At 41.5% G+C, this 12,422-nt stretch overlaps 1 protein-coding gene across 1 annotated transcript in view; it reads left to right on the top strand.

Annotated features, from left to right (window-relative positions):
- The window catches only part of MYO9A (myosin IXA), a 159,045-nt gene that overhangs the window by 24,766 nt on the left and 121,857 nt on the right, over positions 1–12,422 (top strand). Inside the window, exon 2 of the mRNA XM_059823674.1 lies at positions 9,977–10,071. Coding sequence (XP_059679657.1) covers positions 9,977–10,071 — 95 coding nt within the window. The remainder of the gene's footprint in view (positions 1–9,976; positions 10,072–12,422) is intronic.

The raw sequence follows: 12,422 nt of genomic DNA, 5'->3' as shown, positions 1-12,422 counted from the left end.
TGTTGAAAAGGGGAAAAGACGTTTTTATGGATCGATCGGATGTCCGAAGCTGCCCACGGCTACTGAAACGTCGCAAACGCTGGAAAACATCAGCCCAGCAGAGCTGCTGTGGTGTAAGCGAGTAATCTTAACTGTGTACAATGCACAGAAATTTGATGCTGCAGCTTAATAGCGCTCAAAATTTTGGAACTGCATCAAGAGGAGTTGTGGATTATTTATATAATCCCGCAGAAGAGCAGGGAAGGGCTGGAGACGTGTATATTCACGTTTAACCTTGTTCTTACTCGTGCAATATTTTACATGGCAGAAAACAAATGTGGTTTTTATTGTGTTGATTTAATGGCAGAGCTCTGATATTTTTTTTTTTTTTTTTTTTGGAGGGGAGGGTGTGTATTATTTTTTGTCTGTAACTAGCAAAAAGTAGCTGAGGTCTAAAAGGAAGGATAACACAGGCAGAAGCCAAGCTGGGTCTCGTATTACAGTGGTATGCTTTTGTTGCTTCTAACGTGTTTTTGTTTTTCTTCATTACACATATTTCTCTTGGGAAAAGCAGGAAAAATATGTGCGTAAAATATACATGAGGGCTCCGTGCTTCTGCTAAGAGGTTCCAGATGGGAGGTGTTACGGTAGGGACACTTTCTCCTGCCTTTCGGTTTGTGGCATCGATTTTGGTGACAAACTGCAGGAAAACTAGTGTCAAGCCCAGAACATTGAATGCTTCAATTTTTTTTTAGCATTTTTTGGGCTATCCAAGTATGCAGTGGGAAGTTGAAACTTCATTTCTAAATATTTATGGCCCCATGTAGAAGCATTATATTAAAAAAAAGGAAAAAAATAGGGTTTTGAAGGGACTTTGAGAGGCCTGCTCCAAGGGCTGGAGAGTGTCCAAGGGTTGTACACCAGATCAGATACCTGTCCCTAATTTAGAGGCTGATGGTTGGTGAGGAGGGGATGGAAGCTGACGGAGATGCCTATCCAAGGGATGAAACTCTTGCCGATGAGCGATGTATCGCTTCCATGCCAGGCAGCGGCTCTCGGCTCTGGTTAGGTTGGCGTTGCGTTGGAGATGGTCCTCTTCAAGAAGACCTCCCCAAACTTTGATGGCTTGTTTCCAGACCTGTCCTTGGGCTGAAGGTCCACAGCTCCACCACATGAAGCAAGCAGCGTTGCACCAAGAGTTCCAGCCCAGACGAACCGTCGGCAATACCAGCCTGTCATCACCAGCTCTTAAAATAAGCGAGTCACAGCTCCAGCGAGAGCTTCTGAGTGGTACTAGAGCTGTCAAAAAGTGAGAACGGAGATAGGAGCTTCCGTACGGCAAAACACGTTGTCCTACAAGGTTGTCCTAAGGGATCGTAGTCTCCTGCGTGGATGTTTTTGCATGATGAAATTATATTTAAAAAAAAATAGTATTTGGTTTTGGGATGTCGTGTTAATGTTTCCAAGACGCCGCGCTTCTGGCCCAAAAGACCTAAACCATGTTGCTTTTGGAAGTATGTGAAACCAGGGGTGAGGACTGCCTTTCTTACAGCTGTCTATAATGCTTGATGCACTAAAAAAGCTATGGGAGATGCTTCAGAGGCAGCGATTTGCCCCGTCTCCTGCAGAGCACTAAAACACGTGGATGTTTGTCTGGTTTTAGAAATGGAGAAGTCATATTTTCTTTTACGGTGGCTTGACGGCAGGTGAGACACGAGTGGTCAACAGCTCTGGAGACTCAAAAGCCTCAACCTTGAGAAAAAGGGCAATCCTCGCGCTGCGTATGTCGTCTTTTCCTTGGCTCAAGGGACGTGAGCTGCTGTATTATTTGCAGTAAGACTTTATTTAAAGTAAAGAAAATCAGCTGCGGTCCTGACAGGCTGCAGTGTTATTTCTAGCAATTACAGAGGAGTTTTAATTGCAGCATCAGCTGTTTGCGACGCATCGCTGTACTTAATCTAGCTCTGTAAAAACGGATTATGCAATGTGGGGAAATTGTGGTAAGACTTGGTGTTGTAATATATAATATAACCTATTCGATAGTCACTTTAAATATATATTAAGGGGTTTTTATCTGTCAGTATTCTATCAGTGCTGTTTTGTTTCTGCCGTCCTGCTCCTTTATGGTACTTGTATTGCCTATTGAGGGAGTGTGAAGTCTCCTCTTTAAGCCATGACTTGTTTTCAGCTGGTCGTTTTATTGCTCTATGATTATTTTTTGTCTCTATCGATATGAAAAAATCATTTGAAGCTCCGATTAAGGAGATTTTGTGCGGTCCCGGGACCTGTCAGACACTTCCTATCTGCACCTGATGTAGCAAAATTTGTTCTTTGGCCGCAGAATATAAACATTGGGAGTTGTAAGTTGGTGAGACCACCGTAATAACACCAAGGTACCCAACTTCATTTTGGGATACTTCTGTAAATCCAAAGCTGAACCTGGGCTGAAGATTTTTTTCCACCAAAGCATTTGTTGGCCGATGTGAGCGAGCTTGCTGGAAAAAACATGCGTTTGGCTGCTCTTCCCAGGGCCGTCCCCCCTACACATAAAAAAATCAAATGTATGAGTGGAGGATCAGGAATGTGAGCCAGACCTTACGGATTTGGCAGCCTCTGCCTCCAGGATTCATCCGTATTGGCGTTTGCCAATGACCGTCTGCCAGCTTAGCCAGGTTTTTTTTCCCGTTACGGCACTTGCGTAGGAAAACTGGCCCCGTTCGGGAAGAGGACTTAAGTAGGAGGCTTTGGTTTGGTTTTAGGGTTTTATTTTGCTGCATCGTGGTTACGTGGTAATTCCTTTTTTTCCAGAGCGTTGCTTAAAAGGAAGAAGCTGAAATGGTCTGATCCTGTGCTTAATTATGGGAAAAGGAGGAATATTCTGCCAATGTTGAAGCGTTTGCCAGGAATGCAGATGCTAAATCCTATTTCTTATATAGCTGATAGAGCACCTGCATCAGCAGAGCTGTAAATCTCCCAAACAAGTGCGTGTTGTAATGACTTTTATAGTACTTTATCTAGGGTATCTTACCCTATAAGTGTATTTATTGGTGCTCTTGATATTTCCATTACATGCACTGGCACTTCTTTTATTCAATTAAATTGACCCCCAAACCTTCTCCAAATCAGTGCTCTCCCATTAAAAGTCATTTTCTCCCGTATTTGTATTAGGGAGTGTGAACTCTTAAGTGCACAAAGAAAAGCCGTCTATTTTAAGCCTAATTGCTGCAAAAGATTCGTTGGTTAATTGCTCCGTACCAGGATGGCGACTTGATTCAGCAGAGGGGGAAATCGCTGTCCTTGAATAGTCTCACTTTTGCTGTGGCCAGGTAGGTTTAGTGCAAATGTTCTACAATGTCAAGACGTTTTTAGTTGGCATAAACTATCCGTAACCATAAAAAAAAAAATTTAAAAAATATGTTTCATAGCCTGTATCGTGAGAGTAGTATTTTATACATAAGTTAAATTACAAGAAGGTATGTCTGTTAATACGGTAGAACTCACTTGGCTGCCATTCAGTAATCGTAATTATGAAATGGAGTATTTGACGTGCTTCATATTGGAAGAATACCGCTGAGTTTAATTCTGCGTAGTGAAGGGTGCGCCGTCATTGACAGTGGGACGAAGGGTGTTTTAACCTTCGTAAATGGAACAAACGGTACGTTTGTTTGGAGCGGGGAGACCCCTTAAACGTGGCTTTGGACCTTCGGGCAGTCTTTGCAAGCCTGTCCGTATGGACCTGTTCTCCATAAGGACCACATGGACAGGAGAGAGAGGAAGGGTCTCATCAGCGCTTCCCAGGTGTCTTTATCCTTTGGACTTTTCCCATCTGAAGTGTTTGCAGGTCCTGTATTTGAAAGGTTCTTTGATGGGGAATGAAAAGCAAGGAGGGGGCAGGGTTGCATCTTTTGGTGGCTGTGCCAGCTTAAAAAATTGCATTAGTGATTTTATGGGAAGAAACAGAAAACTACATGGTTTTGAGAAGCTTGTAAGCAAAAAATCACGCTATTAGGAGACACTACAGAAAGTAAACACCACCAAAGAGATGTTCTGCTCTGGTTTGCTATCAAAGACCTGTCTAGGATTGGATTTTGTTCTAGGCAATGTGTCAAGACATGACTTTCATGTCCCTGCTCTTTCTGCACCAGAATAGTCAGGAAAATGGCTAGATACTCGAAAACCGAAGAATAACTGAGGTTGGCAGGGACCTCCAGAGGACATCTGGTCCATCCGTGCTCAAAGCAGGTCAGGGGAGCTCAGGGTCTTGTCCTGGCTGTTTCTTGGCTTGATGGGGAGTTGGGTTCCCACCGCGGATCAAATCCCTAGCACCTTTGAACAGCCAGCTGCTGCAGGGCTGCAGAGGTTTGCGTGCGTTTAATTTCTTCTTTTACCTGCAACAAACTTGTATAGCAAGGAAGGAAAACATAGGTCTAGTATTATTTTATTGCTCTTATTATTATTTTTATTTTTTCTTGTGGTACAGCTGCAGGTGGAACTTTGCAAATACTTTCTTTTAGAAATACTGAGTTGTTTTGTTTCGCGCAACCTTCTGTGTACTGTAGATATCGCCAACCAGGAGATGCCATGGGGGTTATCAACTAAATGGGGGGTCGCCTTGAGGAGGAATACCGTAAAATGTGTTGTGACTCAGTCTAAGTTGTATATAAATCCTGGTATGTGTGAGAGACTTGGAGATTTTAGATATATATGTGCATATGTAGTCTTTTCAAACTCCTACTTGCCATTCAAAGTCTTCCGCTCACGTCAACAGCCCGGAGAAATTTTCTCTAAAATGTTGGAGAAAAATATTACCAATTTGTAATACAACAAAAACCCAAATGTACTTTGTCATTATAACACCTTGCGTTTAAACTGCTTTGTGGTTTGAAATAGAAAATTGGGGTTTGACTCTTCAATGTGCTCCAGTGGCCCACTGAAGAAAAGAATAACGAAAGAGAAATCTTTAAAAGATTTTAAAGGTCAACGTTTGGCAGTTCGGGGTTGCAGGTCATTCTTGGCGAGAGCTCTGCTCAAGCATTGCAGCACGAACGCTATAAATACTTTGTGGTTTGTGCTTTTTACTATAAAAGCGTCGACGGTTTCATTAGGTAGCATGGAACTTCTAGCCACAACCAAGAGAATTAAAGAACAAGGTGTCAGCGCTTGAACTCGTATTTAATCGCTATAAACCAGATATTCGGTCTTATTGCTTGGCCACGCAGAGCAACGTCTGGAAGGATTCACAGAAATGCTATTTTACTTTGCAAGAATTCAAGTTGTAGCTCACCCTTTTTGGCTTTGGTACTTATTTAGGTCCTTATTTAGGTGTCGTGGTCTCTGCTGCATAGAGGTGGCTTTTAGGGCTCCTTCTGGAAACCGAAAGTCGGGGGAGAGATGTCAAAGTGATACAGTTTTAGCAGAGCGCTGCAGGTTGCTAGGTTTTATCCGGCGGTGAGCTGCAGATTTAAAAGAATTATTTCCCAGGGCAGAAGCAATAATGAGCAGGGATTTATTTTAGCAAGGCTCTAACTTAAGTAGTCTCGATGCGTTTTATGCTCTGGCCATAATTCAATGTATTTCTGTTAAAAAGCAATATAACAGGACAAGAAGAGTGCTGGGAGCTTGGTTGCAGGTTGAATGAAAACAAGCAAAAATGATCTTTATCATCCAGCTCTTTATGTTTCAAGATGCAGAAAGGAGTTTGTAACTACAGAGAACAACTTAAAAAGCCAGTGAATGCCCTGGTCACATAAAAAAGACGTTAAAATTACAAAATTTCAATACACTATTTTTTTCCCCTGTGTCTTTTTTTCTTTTGGAATAAAGTTATTTGTGAGTTATTATTTTTTTTCAAGCATAATGTATAGAATATTGGGAAAAATAGCCTTCAAATCTGGAAATAAGTTACAAGTGGTGTTTAAAACCATCCCTCTCTGTGGAAGCATACTCTGGGCTTCTCTAACAGAAGCTATAGGTAAAGCATGCGAATGCACGTCTGACATGTGCATTGAATCCTCGCTGTTACATGGTTTGTGTCGTGTCCATCTAACTCTGGCCCTGGCCTTGTCTTTACGTTATTTGATGATAAACGGACTTCTTCTGTACTGTCTTCTTTAGTAGGGTCCCCGTGCATTAGGGCTCGGGCTCTTTGGGCATCGTATGGACTCTGCACCCCTCTTGGCCTTTACCAGCACCTATATATGTAAAGTTTTTAATTCACAAATATTCTCTTTAGTTGCGTAAGTTCAGACAAGCGTTTTATTTCCCTGGCTGCTCTATTGCTGGCTGACGCTTTGAGTTTCCACCTTGCTTATACAGTCACAAGTCATTCATACTTTATGAATACATTTGATTCATGAATTCCCAAATTCACAGTAAACCGGGAAACACGAGTCTTCCAGCAGTCTCTTGTCTGATATTAACCTATTTCTTGTCCCTAGCATAAATGAGCATGACTAAATCTTGCTCCCAGTCCCTTCAGTGCCCCACGATGGAATATAACTGTTAATATAACTACTCCACGATGGCATAGCCCGTACTGAGATTTAAGCGGTTGGCTGGCTTTGCTTCTGATATATTCATGGTAGGGCTTTCTGAAAAATTAAATTTACATTTCAAGTAGACGGGAAACCATTTAAAAAACTCTTGTCTATTAATACATCTCCCTTTCTATATAGCAAAGATAAAATAATGTATTTATTTTTCCCTCTAAGAGTGAGTGCTAGAGGCTCATTTGAGAAGGGCAGGGCTGGCGATTTTAAATACGCCAGCAAAGGCGCGTATTTCCACTAGTGCTTTCGCTGCACAAACTGTTATTCTATAGGGGAATGCATCTGTTATTCTATAGGGGAATGACATTCAATTAGGATTATCTATCTAACAGCATCTTATTGTCATTGCCATATGAGAACAAGTCGGCACGGCGTTTTCCTAGATGCAGGGGTTTGGAAAATAACTTTATTTGAGGAAAGACATTAAAATAATCCTTATTCCGGTTGTAATCTGCAATTAATCCAGATGGCATGAAGAGACCAGGAGCCTTCGGGATCAGGCGAGGAGGAACGTGACGTATTTAGCCGTGAAACTGTTAATTATTATTTTTTTCCCTGCCGTCCACGATAAGCATCTCTTTGTGCAGGAGGGTGGTAGGAGGCAGGAGGAATGGAGCTGCTCGTTTCTCTGTTGAATCACCAGCGCCGGGTCCAGAGGGATGCTCGGCTCCTACAGAGGAACGTATTGAATTTTGTTTCCTTCGAAATGTTGAGCCCTGGCCAGTAAAAGCTTTGGTCTCCCCGAGAATTTTAGGAATGCTGTTACGGAGTTTTGTCCGTTGAGCTGCTCAACAGCTTTGAATCAACGAGTTAGTAAAGAGGTATAATACGAACAGATGATAATTTGGTTTGGGGAAGTAGTTGTAACTCATTTTATGTTTTCTGAGGCTGAACTGTTACATTGTGCCCTGGCTGCAGAAGGACATGGTGTCCGGCAAGCCTAAATTGAATTAACAGCACGTTTTTTTATAGCCCAATAGTTCTGTTAAAGAAACACGGTGAGTAAACCAAACAAAACCGTATTAAGTTGTCACAAGTTAAACATCAGGCGTTTCTTTAGCTACTTGTTGGCCCGTCACCAGCGTGCCTTTACCATCGAGTCAGCCTCAAGTTTTAAGAAGACGCGATCCAAAGAGCTCTCTCATTTACATCAGCAATAAAGAAAAACGCATGAAAGAGGGATATTATGGGTTATGATTTCTGTAGGCGTTTGGGTTGTACTATATAATGTGGTCAGGCATATTAATCCAGGAAAAAAAGCTCATTAAAAAAAAAGAGGACGCTTACAGTTCCCCACTGCTGTATTTGAAACGTTTTTTCCTGACTCTCAATGGTCCTTGTAACAGAATAAAAAAGATTTATTCCTGGGTAAGGCTCTTTCCAAAGAAATCCTAATAAATAGACCTTTTTTCTCTCCATGAGCTATTATTTAAGGTATAAGCACAGGGAACCGAACCAGAAAATCCTTTTAATATTGTTTTTTGCTCAAATTTTTTATTCATCTGTACGAAAAGGTGATTACAATAGGGCTGCTGTCCATGTAGTCTGTTTGAGTTCATAGCGCTGCTGGCTCGTTTCTTCTCAAGTGAACGGCATTAATTAGACATATAGAAAATTTATCTTCTTGCCTTCACGTGATGTCTTAGATTGTGGTTGCTCCTATTGCAGGGGAATATTCATAACGCGATTAGCATTATTTAAAACAAATATATTTATATATAGCGATGCGCTAGCTTGTGTTTAATATCAACGTATTCTGCTTCTAAGCTTCTTGCTGTGTCTCTGCTCGCTGAAATACCGGAGGCGGATGGGTAAATCCTTTGGAAATGTCAAATAGCATCCCATCTTTTAATGCCAAAATGCCTATTTTTGGGGAAAGGATGCCTAGATTTTTGTCGCCAGGAGAGTTTTGGGGGTTTCAATGATCACCTGGAGGTGTGGGCACCTTCGATGCCCTCTTGGGGGGCGGGTAGAGGAGAGATGCTGGGTGCGGGGAGGATTTTGGGGAGGAATAAGCAGAAAACAAGTGTGAGCAGCCTGAAAAGATGTGAAACCTCTGTAGGGGAGCGTTTCTTAGCTGTGTGTCTGAAATCACCTCCCAAGTATAATCTGCTTGCTCGGCAGGTTTCGCCTATCCCAGAACTTGTTTTAGTCAACTAAAGCGAATTCATATGCAACAGCTTGAGTTTAAACAAATCCCTGTATTCAAATAGAGGGGGAAAAAATCACGTCGTTATTCTGTTAGCAAACCTCCTTTGGTTCTTAAATCATGAAATCTCACCAGATTGCTAAATAAATCTGCCTGGGAAGATAACAGTAGACGTGAGAGCACGCATCACGCAGGTACCGAAGGTATCGAATGCTTTTTCGCCAAGGTTTCATTTAATTTGGCCTTTAATTTTTTCTTTTAGTTGCAAAGTTAAATCTGAAGAGGTCATTTGAAAAGCTTCAGATTATAGATGGAAAGCTCTTTTAATCTTTTCTAATAAATAGCTGAGTAGGGAATAAATCTGTTGGGAGCTCGGAGCTGAGCTCTGATATTAAGCCTCAGCACAAAATGTATTTGTGATTATAATTCAATGTCCATACACAAACAACACTTAGAAATTATCTTGCGTATAATTACCTTAAATAAGTTTGGCTTAGAAGAAAAGGTGAATGATTATCAAAACTGATTTAATAAATGAAACATTAATTGGACCTGGCAGCTTGACAGATTCTGTCACCGTGGGCTGGATTATTATTAAAGTGATTCAGGCAGAATTGAAAATACCAGTTTTCAGTGAAGCTGAGCTGCAGTTCTTACAGGTTTCCAGTGGCTCTTCTGTTCAGAGATTTCTTTTAAATGGCAATAAATGACTTTCTATATTAGGTGCCTCGGTAAGGCAGGGTTTTAATAAAAGCTTTGCATAACAAAGCGTTTTGATTTTGGAAAAACAACAGCAACAAATCAAAACGACAGTGTCTGAAATGCTGAAAATACTCCGGGTTGTGCTGGTGCTACATATGACATTGTCTAACATCTGAGTAGCCTTCAAAGCATTTTTGTCCCCTAATTCCATATATAATTAAAAAGCAGCTTCCTCTAGCTCATTAAAATTTAGAGTCTTGTTGGAGCACTGTACTTTTATATTTATTTAAATGAATAAAGCACAGCCTTAATATAGACTATAATAACTTCAAATATTAAATCTCTCTTGTACAGCTAACACTTTATTTTTTAAACAGTGCTTATCTGCCCTTCATGAATACCAACTTGAAAATGAATATGGTCCCCAGAAGCTCATCGTATTATTTTGTAGACCATTCAACTAACTTTCACCATATGCTTTTTATTAATTATACGGCGATAGCAAAATCCCCAAAGTTAAGTTGTTAGTGATGTGCATATAAGTAAGGTAAGGCGGTGGCTTTTCGAACGTAATGATGGCATCTCTCTCTTTTCACAGGCTTTTGGAAATGCAAAAACGGCACATAACAACAACTCGAGTCGCTTCGGCAAGTTTATTCAAGTGAATTATCAGGAGACGGGCACCGTGCGAGGGTAAGTGGGAATCAGGTTGAAGATGCTGTACGTACTCTTGCCCGAGGAGCCTAAATAGGCTGTTGTAGGGGGTACACGAAAAAGAAGGTGAATTTTTTTTGGCCAGTATGTTTCCCAAAATGGAGAGAGGGAAAAAGAGAGAAAAAAAATTAGTATATTTGAATCCATGGGTATGAAAATGTTGGCATATCTGAGCTGCACATCGAAGTGTGAATACACCTGAGCTGGCTTCAAGCCAGTTGAGCTCTCCTTAATCACACAGAATCACAGAATCACTAAGGTTGGAAAAGACCTGTAAGATCATCAAGTCCAACCACCAACCCAACACCCCATGCCCACTAAACCATGTCCCGCAGTGCCACGTCCACACGTTCCTTGAACACCTCCAGTGATGGTGACTCCACCACCTCCCTGGGCAGCCTCTTCCAGTGCTTCACCACTCTCTCAGGAAAGACATTTTTCCTAATATCCCGCCTGAACCTCCCCTGGCGCAACTTGAGGCCGTTTCCTCTTGTCCTGTCGCTAGTCACTTGGGAGAAGAGACCAACACCCACCTCCCCACAACCCCCTTTCAGGTAGTTGTAGAGAGCGATGAGGTCTCCCCTCAGCCTCCTCTTCTCCAGGCTGAACAACCCCAGCTCCCTCAGACGTGATGTCAACTTTATAATTAAGCTGAAATAGAACTTTTCCTCTTAAGATAGCAGTTAAGGCAGGAAAGGGGCACGTTTTAGCTAGGGTGGGTCAGGGGACTGGAGCATATGATAGGAAGAAGAGGCTGAGCGAGCTGGCTTTGCTCAGTCGCAGGATGAGAAAGCCAAGGGGGGATTTAATCTCCAGCTGCCTGGTGGGTGTTACAGACGCGATGGAGCCAGACTCTTCTTGATCGCTGTCTAATTCTCCATATGCTTCTGTCTCTACCCTGAAGTCTCTCTTTAACCTAGCCCTTGACCAGTTAGGGCCTCTTTTTTTTGTCCCCCGGACCATTGCAAGGCGACGCTTGTCTCCATCGTGGTTCTCCCCAGTTTATTTCAGCAGCTCTTCTCCTACCCAAAGCTCATGGGCCATACAGCTGTGACTCAAGCCTTCCTTCTCCTGGAGAGGGCTGCAGCAGAAGTGCTGCATGGTTGGAAGCCTATGGATGAAGCCTTCCGGGTGGGTTTACCTAAGCCTGGCTTTCTCTTTGACTTTAGACAATTTACATGGCATCAGGTCATCACAAAGTGACTCAAGCTAGCTCTGAATGAGCAGAGCTTCGTTAACTCCGCTTTTTGTGCAGGTTAATTAACTCAGTTGGAAGAACGAAGAGTAGAAGCGGCTTTCCAGGGGTTGTATAACTTCTGCAGCTAGCTAAGAGATCTCTTGCTGGGACTTTGTTGTTATTTTAGAGAAATGCTTTTAAAATTTTTTCTTTCTTATTTTCCCGCAGAACAGTATCACACAAATAGCTTCCATTAATTTTTCAAATGAGCTCGGGTACTCTGTGTACCTTCCTGCTGTTTTTTCATCCTACGTCAAATCTGATGTTCTTTATCTTTCTTTTCCTTCTTTAATTCTGGTGAACAGTTCTCTTAAAAGGATAAGTCTCTTTTTTTTTTTTTAATACCTACTGAAATACAGGGTAACAAGAATCCAACAAATGCCTTAATTATATTAATAATAATAATCTTAATAATAGCATTATCTTGGCATGCTATGTCAACTCTGTGGAAGTCACCTCTCTTTATACTTGGCAAATAGGTACAAGTGATGTTGCATTCGTATACTCTAGTTCATAAAATAAGAGGAATTTTCTCTCTTTAAAAAAATGCACTTTCTTGGTCTTTGGTTGCACGGCGTGATGTGACTGTGCTTTGCTATAAGCTTGCAGTGCTGCTCCAATGAAAATAAAAAGGCATTTAAAAAAACCTGTGAGCTGTTCCTGGCGTACGAGACCACAATTTTTTTTCCATAGTCCTACAAAGAAGATCACAAATATTTTTTTTATTTATTTTTTTTAAACTTAGCATAGGTTTTAAGCACAACCCACGTCAATTATAATCCTGTATTCTGCATATTATTTGCTTTGTTAATGTAACTGTAATTTGCAGCCCCGAATCACAATTTTGCTCTGGTCGGAGGCTGAAAATAGCAGTTGGATATTTGCTTACCAACCCTATGAATATTATGACCCAAAACTTGAAGCGAATTTAAACTTAAGAGATGTAATAGCCAAAAGATTTAGTAGCAGCCAACCCCGCCCCATGAAATGAAGTCTTTGAAGATGTCTTTAAAATTGATGGAGCATGAGCAATGTCTACAGTTAAGTGCGTTCCCATAAGGCTTTCTGAATTTATTATGTCCTGTTCGATGAT

This window comes from Gavia stellata, chromosome 13, assembly GCF_030936135.1.
Source record: "Gavia stellata isolate bGavSte3 chromosome 13, bGavSte3.hap2, whole genome shotgun sequence".
NCBI lineage: Eukaryota > Metazoa > Chordata > Aves > Gaviiformes > Gaviidae > Gavia > Gavia stellata.
Note: the sequence above shows the minus strand (reverse complement) of the source record. Positions and strands in the feature narration are given on the sequence as shown.